This window comes from Carcharodon carcharias, chromosome 5 (assembly GCF_017639515.1).
Source record: "Carcharodon carcharias isolate sCarCar2 chromosome 5, sCarCar2.pri, whole genome shotgun sequence".
NCBI classification, from domain to species: Eukaryota; Metazoa; Chordata; class Chondrichthyes; order Lamniformes; family Lamnidae; genus Carcharodon; species Carcharodon carcharias.
In genome coordinates, this window is record NC_054471.1 from 140,267,011 (window position 1) to 140,279,373 (window position 12,363).

Here is a 12,363-nt window from a genome sequence, read left to right on the forward strand (position 1 = left end):
TAATGTTTGGCAGTTAATTGTCAGTCACCAGCACTGATGTATTTTCCATGGCAATGCCTCTATTTATCAAAGTCCACTTGCCAACTAATCAGCACTGTACTCTCATACAGTATAAATTGCTGTCTTCCTCTTATATTGGTATTCTTGCAAAGTGTCCTGATGTGTGCAAGATGAAAAGCTTCGACATGTTTCTTTTTTCAGCAACATTCAAGAAGAATAGGAAGCTAGTTAAATGTGGAGGGGTAGCACTGTTAATCAAAGATGGTATTGGTGCAATAGTTAGAGTTGACCTTGTTTCAGGAAATCGGGATGTAGAATCAGTTTGGATTGAGATGAGGAATAGTAGGGGAAAGAAGTCACTAGTGGGAGTAGTCCACTAACAATAACCACAATGTAGGACCAAGTATACAAAAAGAAATATTGGGTGATTGTGATAAAGGGATAGCAATAATCACGGGGGATTTTAAACTACATATAAATTGGAAAAAACAGATTGGCAATAGTAGTCTGGATGAGGGGTTCATAGAATGCTTTGAGATAGTTTCTTAGCAAAGCACGTTCTGGAACCATCCAGAGAGCAAGTTATACTAGATTTGCTTTGTGTAATGTGACAGGATTAATTAATGACCTCACAGTAAAGGCACCCCTAGGTAGCAGCAACCGCAATATGATTGAATTTTACATCCAGTATGAAAGGGAGAAGAGTGGGTCTAAGACCAGTATCTTAAACTTAAATAAGAGCAACTATGTGGGGATGAAAGCTGAGCTAGCTGAAGTGAACTGGGATAGTAGGCTAGAGGATAGATCAATAGAGAAGCAGTTGCAGACATTTAAGGGGGTATTTTAGAATAATCACAATAAGTATACTCCTACTATAAAGAAAAACTCTAAGGGGAGGACCCACCATCTTTAACTAAAGAATTTAAGGAAAGCAAAAAACTTAGGAAAAAAGCATACAACTCCGCAAAGATGAGTGACAGGTCAGATGATTAGTCAGAATATAAAGAACGGCAGAGAATTGACTAAAAGGTTAATCGGGGGAAGAAATTAGAGTATGAGAGGAAGCTAGCTAGAAATATTAAAACAAATAGAATTTCTACAGACATTTAAAAAGGAAAAGACTAAGTAAAGTGAGTGTTGGTCCTCTGGTGAGTGACAATGGGGAGTTAATAGCAGATAATAAAGAAATGGCGGATGAAATGTACAAATATTTTGCTTCTGCCTTAACTATAGAGGATACAAAAAAACATTCAAGTAATAGCTGTAAATCATGAGGTGGAAGAGAGAGAGGAACTTGGTGAAATTACAATGACTAGGGAAGCAGTACTGAGCAAACTCATGGAGCTGCAGGCAGACAAGTCTCTGGGTCTAGACTGACTTCATTCTAGGGTCTTAAAAGAGGTGGCTAATGAGGTAGAGGATGCGTTGGTGTTAATTTTTCAAAATTTACTTGATTCTGTAAATGTTCCATCAGACTGGAAAGTAGCAACTATAACCCCTCTATTCAAAAAGGGAGGGAGGCAGAGGACAAGAATCTATAGGCCAGCTACCTTGACATCTGTCGTGGGGAAGGAGTTAAAATTGATCATTAAGGAGGTTATAGATGGACACTTAGAAAAACTAAAGGTAATCAGGAAGAGTCAGCATAGCTTTATGAAAGGGAAATCATGTTTAACAAATTTATTGGAGTTATTTGAAGGAGTAACATGCGCTGTGGATAAAGGGGAACCTGTGGCCCTGCTGTATTTGGATTTCCAGAAGGCATTTTATAAGGTGCCACATCAGAGGTTATTACGGAAAATAAAAGCTCATGGTGTAGGGGGTAACATATTAGCCTGGATAGAAGACTGGCTAGCTGGCAGAAAACAGAGAGTATGCATAAATGGGTCTTTTTCTGATTGGCAGGATGTGATGACTGGGGTCCCGTAAGGGTCTGTGCTGAGACCTCAACATTTTGCAATTTATATCAATGACTTAGATAAGGGGAGCGAAGGCATGGTAGCTAAATTTTCAGATGACATAAAGATAGGTTGGAAGGTATGTTGTGTAGAGGACATAAGGTGATTGCAGGCAGCTATTGATACTTTGTGTTAGTGGGCAAAAATCTGGCAGATGGAGTATAATGTGGGAAAATGTAAAGTTGTTCACTTTGGCAGGAAGAATAAAAAAGCAGTATAATTTAAATGGAGAACAACTGCAGAATTCCGAGGTGCACATGGTATCTAGGTGCACTAACATGAGTCACATAAAGTTAGAATGCAGGTACAACAAGTAAATAAGAAGGCTAATAGAATGCTATCCTTCTTTACAAGAGGAATTGAATATAAAAGTTAGGATGTTATGCTTCAGTTATACAGGGCATTGGTGAGATCACATGTTGAACACTATGGGCAGTTTTGGTCTCCTCATGTAAGAAAGGATGTAAATCCATTAGAGACAGTTCTGAGGAAATTTATTAGATTAATACCTGGAATGAGCAGGTTGTCTTATGAAGAAAACTGGGCTTGTTTCCACTGGAGTTTAGAAGCGTGAGGGGTGACTTGATTGAGTATATAAGATCCTGAATGGTCTTGACAAGGTGGATGTGGAAAGGATGTTTCTTCTTACGGGTGAGTCCCAAACTAGGGGCTACTGTTTTAGTATTGGGGTTGCCCTTTTAGGACAGAGATGAGGAGAATTTTTGTTTCTCTTAGAACTCTGTGCCTCAAAAGATGGTGGGGGCAGGGTCATTGAAATTTTTTAAGGCGGAGGTAGATCGATTCTTGTTAGGCAAGGGAATTAAAGATTATAGGGGGTGGAAGGGAATATGGAATTTGAAACACAAACAGATCAGCCATGATCTTATTGAATGGCGGAGCATGCTTGAGGGCCAAATGGTTTATTTCTGCTCCTATTTCATATGTCTGCATATTGGTATGTCCTTATTGCAGGCATTCTGCAGGACAGTTTTCCCTGATTGCAGGCTATAATGGGACTGGCTGTCTCAGGGTAAATCAATGCTGAGGGGTGGGGATCTCAAGCAGGAGTTAGGCCATGTATCTGCATTTGGAAAGGGTCTAACAAATGTTTCAAGCATGGGTAAAAGATGCCTCTTGTTTGTCCCTACCCAATATGGAAAGCATCGCACTTCCAGCCTGCCATTTGAGAGCCCATGTTCTCACATAATACCCATGTTCCAAATTCCACGCAGCCCAATTTCCAAGTCGGTCTCTGTGAAAAGTGGTCAGTTGGATAGGCTACAGCATCTATGCGAACTGGGTCAGAGAGGGAACAGTACTTTTTCTAAACGGGCAGCAGGGAGGCTGGATATGGGAGAGTAACTGTTAGGTAGTTTTGAATAATTGACAGTCTGCTAAAAATGCAAATGCCATTTTATTTTTCCTTTATTGGGTTAAAGAGCAGAATTTTTCCTTTGACGGGCGGGCACGCGCCCAACTCGAACAGGAATAAAATAGTGCACGATGACATGAGGCGAGTGTCCCAACGTTATCGAGCACTCGCACAATATTTCAGACAGCGGGCACACACGGGAGTCGGCAGCGCACCCAAAAACAATTAAGAGGGTTGTTAAGCCCATTAATTAATTAATTTAATTGAATTTTTCCCTGTCCGTCCAACATTACGGTTGGTGGGCGGGCAAATAGGCCACGCGGGCTTTGCATTTTTTGCAAAAACCCATCCACAGGCAGGATGAGGTTTCAAATAGCCATTTAAAAAAAAATTTTTAAAACTCATTGTTAACATGTCCCTGCTCATGTGACTCCGTCACATGAGGGGATATGTTTTCCTTATTTTTCAATTCTTTATTTTTAATATTAAAAATCTTCAGCACCCTGAGGTAGCTCAGTGCCTTTAGGGAGCTTTCTCTGAGCACACCTGCGTGTATGTGCTGACTTCTGTGCTCGCCCTCCTCCACCTCCCCCAACCAGACAGTGTTGAGTGTTTCAGTGCGCAATTCACGTTGGCTGGCAGTTAATTGGCCAGCCAGTGTGAAATCGCAGTCAGGGCCCGATCGCGGGTGGCAGTCAGTTTCACAACCGCTCCCAGGCCCGCCTGACTAGGTAAAAATCCTGTCCAAAGTCTCTTAATTGTGACTGCAATAGAGGAAATGCAAGTAGGAATTTTACAATGCAGCAGGACTGCTTTGTAGATGAGCATGTTTCTAGTCCAATAGGAAAGAAGTGATATAGTTCCGGCAAATGAATTGAAGCAAATAACTGATGTAGAAAAACAAGTGTTAAATAACGACCAGAACATAGGCCAGAATCTTCGGGCCGGCGAGTGGGGGCGGACCCTGCTCACCGACACGTAAAATGATGCTAGTGATGTCAGGCGTGTGTCCCGACGTCACAGCACATCATTCAGATCTTCAGTCCTTTGTGCTTCAGGAAGATTTCTGCGCTCTTTTGCACGTATGTGTGAAAGAGTGCAGGCCCTGACTCAGGGAACTCCCCCCCACCCCCCACCCCTTGTCTGCATGAGTTCTAAAGGTCCCTCTCATTTCCACTATGCCAAGTTATGCCCCCCACCACCACCACCACGACCACCCCCCCCCTCCCCCAATGGCACCCTATGCCAGCTCTATTCTTCCACTAGCCTCCCCTATGGCCCCTCATGCCCTCATATGCCAAACTTTGTTTTTCCACTCACCCCTAATGGCTCCTCATGCACCATATACCAAGCTATAGCACTTACATGCCCATTGATCCACTATACACTGTATAGAACCAAATGGCAGAGCAGGGTGAGGGGTTTTAGGAGTGAGGGCTGGAGTGCTTTTGCGTTTTTATTTTAGCTGGAACAAAGTACCACAGCAGCAAGGTGGGCCTTTTAAACAGCCTGCCTTGGGCCGTGTCAGTGCCTGTGGCTGCCTCCAAACTTTTTCCCGGGTCAGCAGGCCCGACTCCAGCCTGCACCTGTTCCCTGGCAATGAAGATCCCGCCTTTGTGGCACTTTGTCCTGAGGCAGGTGGACTGAGCTGGGAATTTTCCCAACTCCCATCAGTTGCCTTGAAGATAAAAATTCAATGAGGAGCCATAGGGGGTGAGTGGAAAAACATAGCTTGGCATATGAGGGCATGAGGGGCCATAGGGGAGGCTGGTGGAAGTTTGCAGATGACACTAAGGTTGGAGGAGTTGCAGATAGTGAAGAGGATTGTCACAGGATACAACAGGATATAGATCGGTTGGAGACTTGGGCGGAGAAATGGCAGATGGAGTTTAATCCAGACAAATGAGAGGTAATGCATTTTGGAAGGTCTAATACAGGCAGGAATTATACAGTAAATGGCAGAACCCTTAAGTGCATCGACGGGCAGAGGGATCTGGGTGTACGGGTCCACAGGTCACTGAAAGTGGCAATGCAGGTGGATAAGGTAGTCAGGAAGGCATATGGCATGCTTGCCTTCATTGGCAGGGGTATTGAGTATAAAAGCTGGGAAGTCATGCTGCAGCTATATAGAAGCTTGGTTAGGCCACACTTGGAATATTGCGTTCAATTCTGGTCGCCACATTACCAGAAGGATATGGAGGCATTGGAGAGGGTGCGGAGGAGGTTTACCAGGATGTTGCCTGGTCTGGAGGTTATTAGCTAAGAGGAGAGGTTGGAGAACCTCGGATTGTTCTCACTAGAGCGACGGAGATTGAGGGGTGACTTGATAGAAGTTTACAAAATTATGAGTGGCATGGACAGAAGTCAGAATAGATAGTCAGTGACCTGTGGACCTGTACACCCAGATCCCTCTACCCGTCGATGCACTTAAGGGTTCTGCCATTTACTGTATAATTCCTGCCTGTATTAGACCTTCCAAAATGCATTACCTCTCATTTGTCTGGATTAAACTCCATCTGCCATTTCTCCGCCCAAGTCTCCAACCGATCTATATTCTGTTGTCTCCTGATAGTTAGATAGTCAGAAGCTTTTTCCCAGGGTGGAAGAGTCAATTACTAGGGGACATAGATTTAAGGTGAGAGGAGAAAACTATAAAGGAGATGTGCGGGGCAAGTATTTTACACAGAGGGTAGTGAGTGTCTGGAATTCGTTGCCAGAGGAGATGGTGGAAGCAGGTACGATAGTGGTGTTGAAGAGGCAGCTTGACAAATACATGAATAGGATGAGAATAGAGGGATGTTTTAGTTGAAGGGCAAAATGATCGGCGCAGGATTGGAGGGCCGAAGGGCCTGTTCCCGTGCTGTACTTTTCTTTGTTCTTTCTTTGTTCTTTGTTCAGGTCTAATTCTAATTCTGATTTTCCTAAACACAGCCTTTATGGCAACCAATTTTTGCACTTGGGGCCTGATTCCCAGAGGGAAAAAAATAATAAAAACTAGGAAATAAGAATACTGGTGCGAAATAGTCTTGTAAACATTAAAATGGAATACCAGTAAAAACTGGGAAATAAGACTACTGGTTCAAACTGTCTTTTCCTTCTGTGCTGCCCTTGAACTGAGTGGCTTGTTAGGCCATTTCAGAGCGCATATAGGAATCAACCACATTTCTGTGGATCTGGAGTCACATGTAGGCCAGACCATGTAAAGATAGCAGATTTCCTTCCCTAAAGGGCATCAGTGAACACAATGGGTTTTTATGACAAACAACGATAGTTTCACAAATTATTACTGAGACTAGCTTTACATTCCAGATTTATTAACTGAATTCAAATTTCACCAGCTGCCATATGCCTAGAGAATTAGCCTGGGCCTTTGGATTACTAGCTCAGTGACATTACCACTACACCACCATCTCCTCATAATGCTGCCCACTTAATGCCTGAAAAACAGGCGCAGCACTGCCAGATTTCTAGGCCATCCTTTTGCAGCCATTCTACATGTGTAATTGTGTAAGTATGCTGGTGTCTTAAGTTTGGCAGACAAAGTTATGTATACTGTTCCCAGAAATTATCAACACTTTGAATCAGGGACAATGACAATCAATGTTGTGCGAAGATCAGAAAATAACAGGCTTGAACACAAGCATTAAATTTAACACAAATTTGCAAACTACAGGCCATGGTTTAGAGTCTTGGGTGGGCCCCAACATCAGAGTCAAATGGGGGTCAAAATCCAGCACGGTATAGGGAGCATGTGGTTTTCTCTGAGTTGGCCAATTATAGTCCAGAGGACGAGCTTGTGTTCCAGTTACAGAAGAGTCAATAGGAGACCCTCCAGCTGGGAAGAAGCAGCTGCTGCCTTTTCATGGAAGAAAGAGGTTATCTCCATCTCGAACTTATTAAATTGTGAAAATAAAAAATTCCCACAGCATCTGGGCCACCGTTTTGAGGATAGCAGGCGATTGTGGGGGGTGGGGGGGGGATGAAAATCCTGCCCATGGTTTCAGCTGCATTCTGAATTGTGTTAAGTTTTGTTGACAGCTAATTATTCAAATATTGAAAGAAAGAACTGGACTTACATTGATATTTATGACATTGAAAGATATTATGAATTACTTTGTTTGAAGTTTAGTTATCATTGTTATGTAACAACGCAGTAGCCAACTCATGCATAGCAAGATCTCAATGAGCTTGGTTGCATTTAAAGGCGTGATGAACTTGCAGTGACAAAGAAAGATTGCAACATAAATTTATGGAGGTACACTCTGTGTCCCTATGGCTGGGAGTATATATATTTTTTTAAATATACATCAGTTACAGCAACTGCGAAGTATATGTGCTGAGCAAAATTCAGATAATAAATGTCTTATGATCCTTGTGAATGAACCATAAACCAAAATAACTGGATTCACAGAATTACTCCCAAGTGAAGCAATTAACAAAAATATTTTACTCTTTGTAACTCTTACTTTAATACGAATCAGAATCAAAATAAATTAAACATGAATTAACAGGCAAATGATACGTCAAATGAAAAGGTAAATATCACTTTAAATTGTCGATATAACAGATACGTCTTATACAACCAAAAGTACCTGTATCACTCCCTGCAGAGATGTGGCACTGTGTTCAATTCCGAAGTTCTCAAACTCGACCTCTGGTATGTAGAGTCACTCGACCTCTAGTAAGTAGGATCTCTCACTTTCCCACTCAATTGATTTGGCCCTCAAGTTGCATTCACCGGTGGGCATATTCCATTCAAGGTCCCCGGAGACAGTCGTCACCAGAACGGTACACAAACAAACACACACACACAAGAAAATTACAATATATTCCTTTACAATTATGTAAACTCTTAAAAGTCCTTTTCAAACATTTTTTAAAACAATTACAGATTCCACCAACATTTTAAAGAAATTACAAATTTTCTTTGCTGTGATAATTTAGGGTCAAAAGTCATCACAAATGAATTAACCAAATTTACTCCCAATCAAGTCCTTTTAGAATTAAACATTAGCTCAACATTCACATGCAGTTAACTCACCATGTAGTTCCTTCTCAATCCATTTTACTACAGAAAAATACACAAGAATGATCACAATGGAATTCTGAAACCAAAACTTGTCCCAAAGCTGAAATCTTGGAAAATGTACAAATGTTTTGACTTCCTAAAAAGGCTGAAAGAGGTATATTTTGGACAATTTTGAATGAATTTATTTCTGTGTTGACCATATTCAGGACAAATATGCTAGTGTCTTAAATCTGACACACAAGTTATATTTACTGTTCCCAGAAACTATCAGCACTTTAAATCAGGAACAATAACATTAAATATTGTGGGAATATCAGCAAGTAACAGACTTGAGCACAGGCATTAAATTTAAGACAAATTTGGAAAATATGGTTTAATCATCAAAGTTTTTCACCTCAAAGTATTGATTTATTTTGAGTTACTTTTAGGTCTGCCAGGAGAATTTTTACTTCAAGTATTTTTTTTAAAAAGCCCACTTGCCCACTAAAAGGAATGGATTGATTATTTGCAGGTACTGGCCGTATCTGGATGGACGATGTTGCATGTACAGGAGCAGAGGACACAATTCTTCAATGCAAATTCTCAGGATGGGGAAAGACTAACTGTGGGCATGCAGAGGATGCAGGGGTTATCTGCAAAACTGACTGATTCAGAAAGGCAACCATTAATCATTTAAAGGGCATCGTTCATTCTGAATGGTATTTGTTTCTGCTTTGATTTCTCTTCTACTGTTAAAAACCTTATTAAAAGCAAGCCTATTCTCTACTTTCCATAATTTTATCACTTTTATGCCACGACAACTGTGGAAAGCAATTATATTCAAGAAGTATTATGTGTGAAAAATTCAAGACCATTATTATAAATATAGTTACATAATTTGATAACCACCATTTTATGCACTGAAGAATATGGGCCCTGATTTTATTGTGCATGTTACTGACATGATGTTGAAAAGCAGCAGTAGCAGAAAATGCTACTACTGTCATTTGTTCCTCCTATTGTATTGGTATTGCATTACAATGTGTATGCTGGGACGATCTGTGGTAGATTGGTACTCCAAGTGTCCAAACAAAATCTGATTAATTTGTTGTACCAAAATTTATTTTTCCAAGACATTCCTTCAAATAGTCCATTCATTAACAGGTTTGATGTATTGATTATTATCTTATCCAGAGCACAATGGCACAGTTTTGTTTAAGGATTAATCACATTTAGCTGTGTAGTGGTTCAATATTCTGATCCTCAAACATAACTTTTAGAAATGGAATGAAGCGAATTGTGCCCGTGGCTTCCCACATGACCAGTTCCTAATCTTAGCATGTTAGAATATAAGAATAGGGAATAGGCCATTCAGCCCCTCAAGCCTGTTCCACTATTTGATTAGACCATAGCTGATCTGCACCTCAATCATGATTACCTGCCTTTACTCCATGGGCTGGATTTTACGGGGCGTCGTTGTCTCCACCCAACCAGCTGGAAGTCCAGGTGAAGAATGGATGTTAATGGAATGTATGTGGGACCCGTGAGGGACATACATCCCATCTCATAGAGCTGCCAGCCAATCAGAGGCCAGCAACTCTCCAATCCTGGTACCGATGGCTGCTGCCTGTACTGCACTTGTGTGATGATGGGGCATCCAACACTGGATCACTGGCACTAGTGAGGGGTTTGGGGTTTGAGATGCCATTGAGGAATGGGAACCTGGGGTTGGAGGCAGAGGGTTGGGTTACACCTTGAGGGCCCTTCAAAGGGCCCAGGTAGGACCCACCCACTGCCTGTCACCAACCCCTGCGGGGTTGGGCGCCTGGCATGGGCCTCTCCCATTGCCAGTTTAATCCTGTTGCAGCGGCAGAATGGAGCCCTTAAGTGGGAATTCTTTACCAACTTAAAGTCTTCAATTGGCCCACTGGTGGCTGGCTGCCTGATGCCACCAATCCACTGGTAAAATTGTGGTGGGGGCAGGGACAGATGAGTAGACAGTGGGAAAGCTGCCTGCTGGATTTCATGTTCTGCAGGGAGTGTATAATGCAGTCCCATATTTCTTGTGATCTAAGAGAAATTTATTGATCAGAATATGTGAATATTATATACCCTGTAAGATGGTAGCATAGTGGTTATGTTTTTGGATTAATAAGCAAGAGGCCGTTTAGTCCATGAACTAACGAGCCGGAGACATCAGTTCAAATCTCATCATGGGAACTGGGGAATTTAAATAAATCTAGAATTAAAGACTTGTATTGGTAATGGTGACTATGTAACTACTGGATTGTTTTTCTAATTCTTTCATGGGATGTGAGTGTCACTGGTTAGCCCAGCATTTATTGCCCATCCCTAATTGCCCTTGAGAAGGTGATGGTGAGCCACCTTCTTGAACCACTAACAGTCCATGTGGTGTAGGTACACCCACATTGCTGTTAGGAAAAGAGTTCCAGGATTTTGACCCAGTGACAGTGAAGGTGATATCGTTCCAAAACAGGATGGTATGTGGCTTGAGGCAGAACTTGTAGATAGTGGCGTTCCCATGCATCTGCTGCCCTTGTCCTTCTAGGTGGTAGAGGTGGCGGTTTGGAACGTGCTGTTGAAGGAGCTTGGTGAGTTGCTGCAGTGAATTTTGTAGACTGCTGTTGAAGACCAATCTGGTTCATTAATGCCATTTAGTTTGGGAAATCAACTGCCCTTACCTGGTTTAGTCTCTATATAACTCCAGCCCCACAACAATGTGGCTGACTCTTAACTGCCTTCTGAAATGGCCTAGTAAATCACTCATCTGTCAAGAGATTGGCTCACCATCCTTTTCTAGAGCATAATTATGGATGGGTAATATTGACCCTGCCAGTGATAACTATATCCTGTGAATGAATAAAAAATATCTCTACTGTCTCCCAGCCTCCAACTAATTTATCTAGCATAACTGAATCCAATCCTGTGCAATTTCATTTTTGTTGATCATAGGCCTGACAGTGCCAGTAGTGGCGATGCAACTTCCAAAGTAAGCATATACATATATACAAATTAGAAGCAGGAGTAGGCTATTCGGCCCCTTGAACCTGTTCTGTCAATTGATGAGATCATGGCCAATCTGTTTGTGGCCTCAACACTACTTTCCTGCCTACCCCGATATCATTTGATTCCCTTGTTCGTCAGTAATCTATCTATCTCTGCCTTAAAAATATTCAATGATCCTGCTTCCGCCACCTTGTCTAGGGAAGAGATTCAAAAGACTCACAACCCTCTGGAGGAAAAATTTCTCCTCATCTCTAGGCATGCACCAACCAATGCTGCTCATGAGAGTTCATTGCTCCAAAAGTCAAGTAAGGAAACAGCCATCCAACACCATTAGCATTCACTCCCTCCACCACTGACACACAGTGGCAGCAATGTGCACCATACACAAAATGCACCGCAGCAACTCACAAAGGCTTCTTCAGTAGCATCTTTCAAACCTGTGACCTCTGCCACCTATATGTACAAGGGCAGCAGATGGATGGGAACACCACCACCTACAAGTTCCCCTCCAAGCCATCACCAACCTGACTTAGAACTATATGTCACTGTTCCTTCACTGTCTCTGGGTCAAATTCCTGCCACCTGTTTCCTATTTACAATAGCACTGAGATCAATTAAAGTCCTTTATGATCCAACAGAATAATTGTGCTGTAAATGCCAGACTATCCATGCGCAATGCCGGGGGAAACCCACCTGATAGCGGCAGTACCTCGACTTCAGCAGCCATCAAAGAAGAGGCCAAGTGCTATCTACACTTATCTGTAGATACACGTACTTACAGGTCTCTTTTCCTTCATTTTTGACTGTCACTTCTTAATTCCATGCCATCTCCGCAATGGGAAAGATATCTGATGAGTTGTGATGCCTTTTAATATAATCCAGAAGCTAATTTTCTCTCCCTGCTTTATTTCCTCCCATTTAATTGCCTCCAACCCTCTAACTTTGACTTTCTTTGTCACCTACAAGTGTGTCAATTTATATGCAGTTAAGGTTAGGTA

At 42.0% G+C, this 12,363-nt stretch overlaps 1 protein-coding gene across 2 annotated transcripts in view; it reads left to right on the forward strand.

The window, feature by feature from the left end:
* scara5 (scavenger receptor class A, member 5 (putative)) overlaps positions 1-10,750 on the forward strand; it is a 146,922-nt gene extending 136,172 nt beyond the window's left edge. For both annotated transcript variants that reach the window (XM_041188055.1, XM_041188056.1), the window contains exon 9: positions 8,871-10,750. In XM_041188055.1, coding sequence (XP_041043989.1) covers positions 8,871-9,007 — 137 coding nt within the window. In that variant the 3' untranslated portion in view covers positions 9,008-10,750. The remainder of the gene's footprint in view (positions 1-8,870) is intronic.
* Positions 10,751-12,363: the final 1,613 nt, after the last annotated feature.